Source organism: Penaeus chinensis, chromosome 31 (genome assembly GCF_019202785.1).
Source record: "Penaeus chinensis breed Huanghai No. 1 chromosome 31, ASM1920278v2, whole genome shotgun sequence".
Classification (NCBI taxonomy): domain Eukaryota; kingdom Metazoa; phylum Arthropoda; class Malacostraca; order Decapoda; family Penaeidae; genus Penaeus; species Penaeus chinensis.
In genome coordinates, this window is record NC_061849.1 from 36,630,104 (window position 1) to 36,642,603 (window position 12,500).

General features: G+C 37.5%; 1 protein-coding gene across 8 annotated transcripts in view; it reads left to right on the forward strand.

The window, feature by feature from the left end:
* LOC125041690 (cyanocobalamin reductase / alkylcobalamin dealkylase-like) overlaps positions 1-12,500 on the forward strand; it is a 33,614-nt gene that overhangs the window by 4,922 nt on the left and 16,192 nt on the right. For 4 of the 8 annotated variants that reach the window (XM_047636877.1, XM_047636875.1, XM_047636878.1 and 1 more), the window contains exons 2-4: positions 3,481-3,538; positions 4,080-4,160; positions 6,542-6,649. In XM_047636877.1, the coding sequence (XP_047492833.1) occupies positions 3,487-3,538; positions 4,080-4,160; positions 6,542-6,649 (241 nt within the window). In that variant the 5' untranslated portion in view covers positions 3,481-3,486. Of the gene's footprint in view, positions 1-3,480; positions 3,539-4,079; positions 4,161-6,541; positions 6,650-9,906; positions 10,561-11,008; positions 12,146-12,500 lie in introns of those variants that run through there. The other 4 variants (XM_047636881.1, XM_047636882.1, XM_047636880.1 and 1 more) reach the window with 3 other exon arrangements.

Genomic DNA, 12,500 nt, shown 5'->3' on the forward strand with positions numbered 1-12,500 from the left:
TTATTATATTTTATATATAATTAAATATAATATTTATATATATATATATTAATATTAATTATATATTATATTATTTATAAAAAATATTATAGATATTTAATATGTAAATATATAAAAATAATATATATATATATAATTATAAAAAAAAAGAGAGAGAGGAGGAAGGGGAGAGGGAAGAGGAGAGGGAAAAGGGAAAGGGAGAGAGTTGGGAAGGGAGGGGAGGGGAGAGGGAGAGGGAGAGGAGGGGGAAGGGAGAGGGAGGGGAGGGGAGGGGGGAGTTTTTGGGGGTGGGGGGGGTTTTTGAGGGTGGGGTTTTGAGGGTTGGTTTTTTTTTATTTTTTTTTGGGGGGGGGGGGCGAGGGGGGGTTGTTTTGGGTTTTTTTTTTTTTTGGCCCCTTTGGGGGGAGGGGAGGGGGGAGAAAAGGGGAGAAGGGTTTGGGAGGGAGGAAAAAGATAAAAAGAGATTGAGAGAGAGTGAGAGAAGAGGGAGGAGGGAGTTGAGAGGAGAGAGGAAAGAGGGAGGTGGGGAAAGAGGTTGGAAAGGGGTGAGGGAGAGGAAGGGGAGTGAGGAGAGAGGGGGAAAAGGAGTGAGGGGAAGAGGGAGAAGGGATGGGGGAAAGATAGGGGGAAAAGGATTAGGGAGAGAGAGGGATGGAGGGGAGTGAGGAAATGGGGGGGAATGGGTAGGGGGGGAGTAATACACCAGCTTCTCCTGGATGCTAAAGTAGGGGTACAAATGATCAGAACATCTTACCATCTTTCCTTTTTAAATTGGGATGAGTTCTGAAAAAAGCACAGTCCCAAGTATTTTTAAAAAGTTTGAGCTTCTTTGGACCAAAAGGGAAAAGGGGAAAACCATTCCGTGCCATAGAAATTGTATATAGTTTGCTCAGCAGTTGGTAATTTTTTACCAGCTTCTGCACACACAGCCATCCAACCTTGTGATTATTATTTCATGTTTCCATGGAGTTAATTTCTGATGAAATGATATAAATTAAAGTATTGATAATTGTTTTATGCAGACACTGCGCCCCTTTGAAAAATATATAATGAAAAATTGCATCACAGGTTTTGAGAGTGATTGTGAATATGGCAGTCGTAAATGATAGTTGACATTTTATTCCCGGGTTTTAAAAACATCTTTTCCCAAAAAAAACGACTATGAATTTGTCTGTAAATCGAATTTAGGCCAGCAAAAGGGGTACATCTGTGCAACTCGAGATTTTTTTTCATCATGTTCCAAAACCAAATTTTTTTTTCCCCACAGAAATCACCAGGGAAGGGGCTTGCCTGAATAGTTTAATAATGTGGTTTGTGAGTGGGGCTCCGAGCGCTATCTCCGGGGGCTGCACCAATGTAAGTCAGTATTACCCTAGACATTCCTAGAAATCCACAGACAATGCTATATGAACTTAAATCTCTCCTGATCCCCTTCCTATTTTTGTATTTCCCTGTTGGGGGCTCTACTCCTGGGCTACTCTCTAAACAGCATTTATTGACAGATTTTCTTAATTTCTGAATTTTTCTTTGAGTGTGCATATTATTTCATATATCAGTAAATATAGTTTTTACCTTTCTTTATGACAGTGTCATTAGATTTAGATTGGATCTTTCAGCCATGGCTCATGGATAGTACATTCCACACTTGTTTACCAATAAGGAAGAGCAAGAGCCTCTTCCTAAAGATCACACTCATGGCAAATCATTTCCGTCACCCTGGCCTTCAGCCGTGCAGTCATTATGGAAAAGTATTTTGTTACACAGCTTTTTTATTATCAACTTGTAAAGGAAATCAGTATTTTTGTTTCACACAGAAATCCAACCATGCATTTAATCACCTTGTAATCCAATCGCCATATTTTCCTCTTAGAGAGGTCTGCCCCCAGAACCCCACCCAATTGCTTTAGCCTCAATTTCTGTGTGACTTTAGTTCCAACCTATTTTCTTCATTTCTGACATTATACTTTGCTTGTGCAGATTATTTCATGCATCTGTGATTGTAGTTTTTCCCTTTCTTTATAATAGTATCATTTCATTTTCCTGTAAATGTATAACACAGTATTACATGTTTCACAACTTTCTTAATAGCCATAGAATAGATGGAAAGTGTCTAATTTTCTCTCGTAATATCCACTACAGACAAAGTTTACCTTGAATCATATGACTGTGTGAAACTGAAACTATACTGGAAATACCATGGACGATGTATTTATTTATTTTTATTCTTTTAAATTTCTTTTTGTCATTCTGTCAATTTTAAGCAAAGTTTACCTTGTGCCATCTGGCTGTGTGAAGCTGAAACTATATCTGCAACCTTCATGTTTGTCAGTATTCCACCACAGCTTGATAAGCTCCATCCTGTGCATTATAAGAAAAAAAATCTTGTAGCCCACCTTGGCAAATGATCATCAAAGTTTGAGCTTTATCTTTCCAGGTTGGTTTGTGTTTGAATGGGTCCCTTTTTATGATAGCAAATTACCAGGGAGGTCTACAAGCTCTGTCTTGCTGGAATATTTCTTTAGGCAATTTTCTTAATATGGTGATGAAGGTGCAAATGGTGTGACCATTGCTTTTAAGCCAAATCACTGGGTAATCATTAGTACTGTATTTTCCTGGGACTATGCCTTGTGATTGTTGTACCTGCCATTCCTTTGGTTTACCAGCAAAGCCTACAAACCTCCACCACATGCATTTTGCAAGGCTTATACCAGAGTTAGGGTTGTGTGTAAGCTCACTCTCAGCAGAATATGTATGTGGAGATCTGTTATCCATTTGCTAGACTGCTGAAGAAGGAAAAGGCATCAAGCCACTCATAAGGCATGCCAGTGGTTTTCAAAACAACTTTTGTTCTATTTAAATTTGCATGAAACTTGCTGTGTACCTGGTATTGGTGCAGTGACAAGCAAACACTCTGTTACTTTGGGAAAGACCAACAAATCTCCAATATGTATATATTGCTAGGAGGGAGCTGGTTCTGACTAGTCAGTGAGTTTTAAACTGTCATCTGACGTACAACTGATAGATTCGTCATTTACATCGTTCTGTGCACCAAAAGTATAAAGAAAGAGACACTGAAAAAATATGGAGAATCTTCCAAAAAAACATTTTGATTATGAAATATATGTAACTACAGTTCATTTGGTTTATAAAAGATTTTTAAATGACAGAAAAATGATCATGAAAAGTTAGCACTTATTTCCCTGATAGGACAGCAAACCTTGTTCAGGGAATAATGGTTTACGAGGAAGCAAATAGATTAAGATGTTTTGTCTGGACCAGGGAAGACTGATATCTAGTCCATTACATTATTTTAAAAAAAATTTAAAAGTAAATTATAATATAATCTCCCTTGGAGCAATCTCTATAATCATAAACTAATTTGGTGTTTGTCCATGTGTACACTACTGACTTACCCTTCTTGTGAACAAGATCTGCACCAGTGTATGATTTCTTGGTGATATTTATTTTCTTCCTTTTCAGGTTGTTATGCAGCAGGTAACAACCCTTTCCAGTGGTGTTTGTATGCCACTGGTTGGACGTAAGTTTTATAATTGTAGGATTAAACAAGAGCCATGTTTTTCCTTTAGAACTGCAATTTTGTTCCTGGTCAGATAAAAATTTTGGTTTATTCTAGAATAGGCAGTAGATTTCTAGGTGGTGTGATATTAGATTTTGAATATCAGGGTAATTTTGTTTTGTTGATATGTCAAAGAACATAAGTTAACACAGCACATTGATACTTCTAAGATTTAACAGAATTAGTAAAAAATATTCAAATAGTATCTAAAGTCACCCCAGTTTATTTTATACATGTGGTAGTTTGCTAATATATTACTGAGATAAAGGTTTATCTGAAAGGATTTTTACTTTCATTGCTTATATTTCATAGTAAATATTGATATGCCATATTATTAACATCCAGGTTAAGTGCAATGTCTTTCAATGAGGTATGTTTACTTCATGAAGGAAAGTTAAGTATGGCTAAGAGAAATTCAGCATTGCATAGGCTGTGAAAATTATACTGTGGCAGACTTGTGATTTCATTATTTACTTTTTCTTTGTATTTCTTTGTTTTACAGTTGGGACATACAAGACACGTGGGAAAGACTTGATTCATTCCGTGGTAAAGGCAGCCCTACAAGCAGGATACAGAGCTTTTGGTACATGCTTGTTTGGTCTTTCCATCACTTACTTGATTAATTTTGCCGGACTGAAATCTCAGAAAAATATTGAGCTTGTCTAGATTTCAGAGAGCAATTATAACTTTTCCCATATTCTATGCTGTGTGTTTCTCAGAGCCTGGTTTGCTTGTAGTTTCTTTAGCTTTATTTTTATTAGTGTCAAAGAGGAAGTTATGGTATACAAACAGTCTTCTGGCATCATTGGGACCTTGAGGGCACAGGAAAACTGACGGATTTGTTAACCCCTTGGGTCTCAGTGGTTGGCTGACTGCATGTGGCCCAAAATCTGGGCATTAGGTTTACTTGAGCCTCACGGGTGTGTGGCTTGTAGGCACAAACACTCATGGGCTGTGTCAAGACTCCTTCCTGCCATTTGCAATGTAATCATCTCTTTTTATGCATAAGTGCTTTTTACTTTTTTTTCCATTTTTCATTGTTTATGTCTGTCATTTGATATGTTGTATCCAGATAGTAATAGACTGTTTTCTTTACACAGACTCCATATCATCTCCCAAGGTAGTCTAGTGGAATAATAATAACTATCAGTAACATTTTGTTATTTGTGTAATTTAATTTTTTTTTTCTGTAATACAAACTGCACTCCGTCATGGCAGGCAGGAATTGGATCTTGAGCATGGAAAGCGTATCCTCCCTGGAGCTAGCACTCTTTCAGCCATGGCTCATGGATAGTACATTCCACACTTGTTTACCAATAAGGGAGAGCAAGAGCCTCTTCCTAAAGATCACACTCATGGCAAATCATTTCCGTCACCCTGGCTTTCAGCCGAAATTCTCATGACAGCAAGTTTCTGTCATCCCAGCCGTCAGCCATATTTTTCCGTAATGGTATGTTCATGTCACCCACCAATTTTTTTCATGACTTGATGCTCATGTCATCTGGATCATAGGGGTTAAAGAGGCACAATGATTATTGGTATGGGAAAATTGATTATTCAAAACTTGGATTATGTCACTCAACACTCAGCTGAGATAATTAACCATATTATACAGAAAATGTTCAGTTACAAATGAAAGCTTTGGCAAGTGCAAGAACATCAGAGAATTTGCCCGGGAAGTTGGGAAGTTGGGGTGTGTCCGCAATATGGTTTTCATTCCATAGTGATCTTTTTCACATATGTAACACTCCAAATTAGGCTCATGTATGGCAGTATGAGATATAGTGGGAATACCAGCCTGTGCTCCCTTGGCCAGTTGGGGAAGAAGGGAATGAGTTTTTTACACTCCTACTTTTTTTTTCTTCATCTGCTTTTTACTCCAGCCATGTACATCATCTATACCTGGAACTTCTTCAACTGCATCACAATCAACCAGTTCACCACACAACTGAATTATCCTGTCCATAAACTTTTAATTGCATTATCATTTTCATCACTACTTTCTCCTCCATTTACTAGTTTCTCTGTTCAGAGTTTAACCTATTGCTGACGAGCATGGCATGTACATACATGCCATGCCCGTTGGCAGCGGGTTAAGCCAGATGGTACAAGGTAAACTTTGCTTATAATTTAACAAGGAAACTCACAGTGGGCATGGCATGTACATACATGCCATGAGTTTACTTATTAACTGCCTGTCTCGCCCTTGAACCCTTTTCCTTTATTTACAAAAATATCTTAAGTTACCTGATTCTACTATTACTAATGTTTATAACATTATAGTAATTATATTATTTATAATGAAAATAACACCAATGATATTCATTATAGTAATTATAATATTTATAATAAAAATAACACCAACGGTATTCATAGCACTAGTAAAAAATATGTTTTTCCCGCCAATTCAAGGAAAGGTGAAATCAGGTAAGGTTGCAAGGTCTACTAATTGACTCCTTTGTGGCTAAGCACTAGCAGAGCCATCTATGTGCCGAATCATTTCACAATGCTATAAAAAATAAGCACAGCATTTTCCCCAGCAGCATTGGGTTAATGATGAATAGTAGGAGCATCAACATTTATCCACTCACTGGAGTAGAAATGCTTTATCAATGTGTGGAAGGTCTTAAAAACAGTGGAAGGCAGCATCACTGAACAGTAGTAGTAGATTTGTGCTGCACTTGCAGAAATTTGTGCTGGAAAGCTGCTGGTTGTCAATTGTACTGAATTAATAGAATAGCATAAACAATAAGAGCATACTAATCAAAATGTTTATTTTATTTTATATTAATTTTTTTAGTTGACTGTTATATGATTTAGCAAATACAAAAGTAGTAAAAAAAAGATATGAGTGAGACAATACATTTTAAATCCATTCTGTTAATTTCCTTACTGCTGAAAATATCCAACCTTATTGTCAGCATTTCTGGTTTTGGGGAATTTTGAAGTTGTATGTACTTTCAGATACAGCAGCTGTGTACAGGAATGAAACTGAAATAGGTGATGCCCTCAAGCAGCTTTTACCTGAGTTTGGCCTGGAAAGGAAGGATGTATTTATTACTTCAAAACTGAGTGAGTAAAGTTTATTTTTGCTTATATATTCATCATCCACTTTTTAGTACTAATCTTGGTATTTTTAATACTAATACTTTCTCAGGCTGTAGATTGTTCTTATGTAAATAGTTAATTGAATAGATGAGATTCAGTACTATGATCAGATATGTGACTGTGTACCTGAAGTGGGAACATTTTCCACTTTTCTGATTTGGTAACGTAAATAAAATATTGTTTGTCCTATAAAGATATGGTGGAAATTTTGTGAGTTATCAGGGTTTATCCCTGAGATAATGCCGATTTTCACTTTTTTGTTAAAAAATAGAAAATGGTCTTACAGATTTTAATGAAATTTGGTAGGGTGAAAGAATACTTTATTACGCATCTTTATTCTGAATTTTATTTAATTTGACTGAAGAGAATTGTAGGCACAACGAAAAATTGATTTTTTAAAGTTAGGTTAACTCGTGCCTTCTCACGTCCCAGAGTTATCAGTTAATTTTCTATATTACTTTGGCAGAGAAAACCTCTAGGTCATATAAACTGGAAATTCATTAATTTGTTTCAAAATTATCGCATGTTACATAACTGCCAAAAAAAGAGAAAAAAAAAGGTAAAAAATTTGTTAAAAAAATATATATATTTTGAATTTTAAAAAAACTTTTAAAATATGTAGGTCTATGCGCATACTGATGTTCTGTTTAGGGGAAAAAGCATTTTGAGATCGGACAAAAACTGTAAGCCATGAGAAGTCTGAAATATGAAAAAAAACCTTTACGAGTAATCGACCTTCAAACTTTTTTGATAATTTTCTATTAATTTTCCATATTTTTTTCGCTTGGTTACTGGCTACTTTTTACATAAGAGGAAGGCCAACCATTACTCTATCTCTTGTTCTTTATTTCATTCAGATCGGATCAATAGTTATTGCACAACATCACAAAATGCAATATAATATAGCACTGAAGTCATCCTGCGCCGTAACTATGTGGTTCACGTGACCATAAAATAATGTTGTAATATCACGTCCACGCACTTCTAAACTCACTTTTCTGCCGTCAGGAGTCCTCTATTTCTCATATTGCCCTCCACCTCGGTTGTCCCATCTTCTTTTTTACCCCTCCCCCCGACCGAAAATGGGAGATAGGGAAGATAAGTGGGTGTGGGGTAAATATAAATATGCTCTTACATAATCACCCATAAGCAAACAGGGTGTACAACGAGATGAAGGGAGAGTAAGAAGAAAGCTAATACTTACTACTCATGGTTCCTGGTCCCCTTTCAACTGAGATGAGGAAAAATCCTCAACTCAGTTGAAATATCCCTTTGGAGAGTATCATGGGCTACCAACCCACTGTGAAATTCGCTGATCAGCGAAATAGTTGTACTGGGTTAGGCCCTTGTTTGACCACCTAATTTTTCTTCGTGGGAGTTCATATTCATGTGGGTAATTCTACAGTAGTATACGAATCTGAAACAGGGCATAACTCATTTTCGACCCCCCCCCCCAACCAAAACCCGCCCCCCAAACCCAGGGACGGTCCCCTTAAATTAAGTAATTGTGAAATTCACTGGTTTATATTTTCAAGGACCTTAACCCACTCATAATGGTTGCTTTCCTATTACTTAATGGCTGACCAACCCTTATGCTGGGAGGATGTCTATATCATGTCATTCATAGTCTTGCCTGCTCTAAGTTGTGCTTGCTAAACAGTTTGGCTGTAGCTGCAGTTATTGAGGAGAAACAACCCCTCAAAAGTAGGCTTAAAGTCTCTTTTTAGTCTTGTTGCCCTGGGCATAGAGTGTGGGATAAATTTGTTCTTCCCACTCTCACAATTTTGCCTCGGCAGTATGATTTTGTTTTCCTACCAGTACACTCTCAGATTCTTCTCTTCCTAATATATTATGATTATCTTTTGGGGGCTCTCTGGGTGTAGTGTTGCCTTTCTCAGTACATTAACCTGTTGATGCCAGGTGGCATGTACATACATGCCATGGCATGCCTGGACTATATTCCGGGTGGCATGTGCATATGTGACCATACATGCCCCCGTTTTCCAGGGGCATGTATGATCATGCCATGCACGCTATGGTAGCAACATGATCCCCCGTCAGTGGGCCCCAGGCCACCCAGCTGCATTGGGTTAAGTGGAATTTTTAAATTGTTCCCAATAAAGACGAGGAATCCTAAGAGATAATTGTATTTATTATGCTAAAAAACTTGTTGTCATTGAACCAATAGATTTGATATTAACATTGCTTTTCTTTTGTAATTTTAGAGTCTAGCTTGGTTACACTCCCGTTGTCTGTGGGAAAAGATAACTTGGTTGAAACAGTCTAATACATATGTTGTAGACCTAAGTGAGATTTATTTTTACTTTGTATATTGGCCTAAATCAACTACTTGAACTTTTTGATTGAATAAGTTGACCTTTAAAGGAAATGAAGTGTTCAATAGTTTTTTCTAACTTACCCTATGGCTGGAAGCACATTCACCTGCCAATCGTCATTTATTAGGATTAATGACATCATCAGCCAAAGTCCCAACGTGTTGAGACTTTGTACTCTCCCAGCTCATGATGATTCATTCTATTGTATAGTTGTAAGCTTTATCCCTTAGTGGAAAGTCTCTGATTGGTTATCAATAATGGCATGAGGTATAGGGTAATTTTTAAATATTTTTTTCCCAGAAGAGCGAAAATCTTGTAGGTTTGAAGATATGGTGATTAATTGATTAATTTTTGTCATTGTATACATACTGAAATTGAAGAGAAGTAAAGAGCATGTTTATTTATATTTATGCATATGTTTGAAATATGGAAAAGTAAAACGTGTCAATATACTTTTTATTGGGGGGGGGGGGAGGGCAAAACTGTGTGCTTTATTTTATTTTTTGCTGCCTCTTGTAATAAAGTGATATAGGTACTTCAAGAAGTGAATAAATTTGATCATGTGAAGATGTTGTACATGCCTTTAGTAATTTTTGAATGTGCTGCTTTTACCAAACACCTTTACAGAATGATTGATTTTAACATTTTGGAATATCGTCAGTGTGGTGTTAGTGTAATTTGCATGATAGTCATCTTCTTTGAAATTATTATTTTCTTTTTTTTTCTTTTTAAAGAGATATTGTACATATAAATATGTTTACAAGAAGAATTTTGTATTTTTATCCTCTGGTCTATTATGCAGTACTTGTATAAACATAAAAGGAGTTTCATGGAAGGTTGATTAATTCTCTACTACAACTACAAGGATTTTTACCTTCCTTTCAGATTCATGAAAGGGTGAAAAATTATGAAAAAAACTGATATTTAACGTATTTTCATCTCAAGAAGGTAAAATCAAGCAATCATGGAGGAGCCAAAAGAGATCAGAAATATCTCTCTTTTTGAACTTACAGAAATTTCACACAAACTACATTTGGAACTCACCCCTCGTGGATTTGAATTCCATCCTTTTAAGATTGGCTGGTACAACAAACATGTTGCTGAATCTTTTCAGTTGCCTTATCATGAAGACACAGTGGCATTTGTGGTGATTAGTACACCCAGCATGTTTGAGAAAGCCTTCTTGCCATTCGTGATAGAGTTGGATTGTCAGAGGTCTTCACAGGACCCACTTGACCAGTGCATGGTGCACTGCTTCTCAACCATCAGTGAAATATTCCCTGCAGACAAGGTCATCATTATGCATGACTTTGAGCTATCTCCAAACCGACGCCCCAAAGTCCTTATGCAAACCGCGGGCCATGTGTCAGGGGCTGTACGATATTACCAGAGGACAGACCTTAAGTCTGATCCATTTGACCCCAGCAGGAAGGTGTTCGGTGCTTGCCTCCACCCACGTTATGGTGGTTGGTTTGCTCTGCGTGGTGTGGTCATATTTCCACAGTTTGTCTGTCCTGAGCTGAAGCCACAGCAGCCCAAGTGAGTAGTCTGTTCTTTATTTGCTGTATCAAATGAATTATATTTCTGCAGACTTGGCATTTAGTGGTATGAAAACTATTTTGCTCGAAGATTTAAGCAGATATATCACTCATGTTACTGAATTTTATATTTAGTGTTTTGATTATCCATGACATCTACTTTTTGTATATTTATCTTGAGGAATATTTAAACTTATAACAGCCTCCTGTTATTTATGTTTAGTAGTTTGCCAGTGCCTTTTATGAAAAATGAAAAAAAAAATATATATATCGAGTTAACAAGGCAAAAAAAGTGAAAATGTGGTCCTGAATACCTTAGAAAAGATACTGAATTATTTGCTTCCATCCTCAGTAAATTATTTAAGAAATTGATGGATTTCAAAATGTTCTCATAGGTTTGGCGTTATGCAATTCCACTTTCAGTAATATCTTTGATCTCTATTAACCAGAGACATCCTGCAGAGTGATGAGGAATTGGTTGAACTGCTGAAGCGCTACAATGACCACTGGCAAGACTGGACTTTTAGAGACATCATCTCGGTGAAAGAGAAATACTCGGAACAACAAAAAGAGTACTTTGGCACGAAGCCGGGAGAGAGAAAAACACTCATTGAGAAGTATCGCGCAACTCTGAAAGGAAATGCATAGAGAGATACACTCATATATTTTTGTTGATTTTGATTATTCAGCATAAAGCTATGATAGTATAATGAAAAATTAACAAGTATAACAAAGTGAATAACAGTGTGATCACTGATTCCTTTGGTTTTCAGTTTTAAGGGTTTCTTGTTAGCGTTCCTCTTTTATTTTGATATTTGAAGTAATGATAACCTGGTTCATTTAAGAAACATGGATTTAGACTTCTATCATTTCTGTGCAATGTGCCATAATGTTCGTCATTTAAAATACTTCCATATCTTATTCATAAATAATTTTGCTTCTCTTCCACTTTTAACTAACCTTAATTTGAACAATCTTTCAACAAAGCTTTTTGATCATGGCATAAGTGGAAGTGGAATGGCTAAAAATTACTGTATAAGAATGAGAAATTAGACCAATCATTTTTGTCATGCAATGTAAGGCTTATCAGTGGGAATCATAAATTGTGATAAAATCCTTCACAAATGTTTAAAGATTAAAAATCATCTTGTCCTTAATTTTGTTTGTGACCGCATCTGTTATAACTTGGTTGTGACAATTTCTCTTTGTGCTGTGTAAATTGTACAAACTTAGTAGAATAGAGGGAATTAGATCTTCAGATTTTGGGAGAGTCATAGAAAAATTATTTAGGACACTCCACCTCCAGCTGAGGCAACTTTAGCCCATGCAGTGTACTATCTTTGCAGATTGTAAACTGCTTGCTTAGTGTGTGGATATATAATTCAGGGTAGCTTATTCTAGTTCGTATCTGGAGGTATGTAGGATTTGTTGTGCAGAAGTGTGCAATTCAGGTGTCATATTAGAGGATGGTTTTATAGCTGGCTTTTGCAGTCTTTTTCCCTTCCTTTTTTTTTAAATTTTCCTCCTCCTCCTCCTCCTCCTCCTCCTCCTCCTCCTCCTCCTCCTCCTCCTCCTCCTCCTCCTCCTCCTCCTCCTCCTCCTCCTCCTCCTCCTCCTCCTCCGCCTCCTCCTCCTCCTCCTCCTCCTCCTCCTCCTCCTCCTCCTCCTCCTCCTCCTCCTCCTCCTCCTCCTCCTCCTCCTCCTCCTCCTCCTCCTCCTCCACCTCCTCCTCCTCCACCTCCTCCTCCACCTCCTCCTCCTCCGCCACCTCCTCCTCCACCTCCTCCTCCTCCGCCTCCTCCTCCTCCACCTCCTCCTCCTCCACCACCTCCTCCTCCACCTCCTACTCCTCCACCTCCTCCTCCTCCACCTCCTCCTCCTCCACCTCCTCCTCCTCCACCTCCTCCTCCTCCACCTCCTCCTCCTCCACCTCCTCCTCCT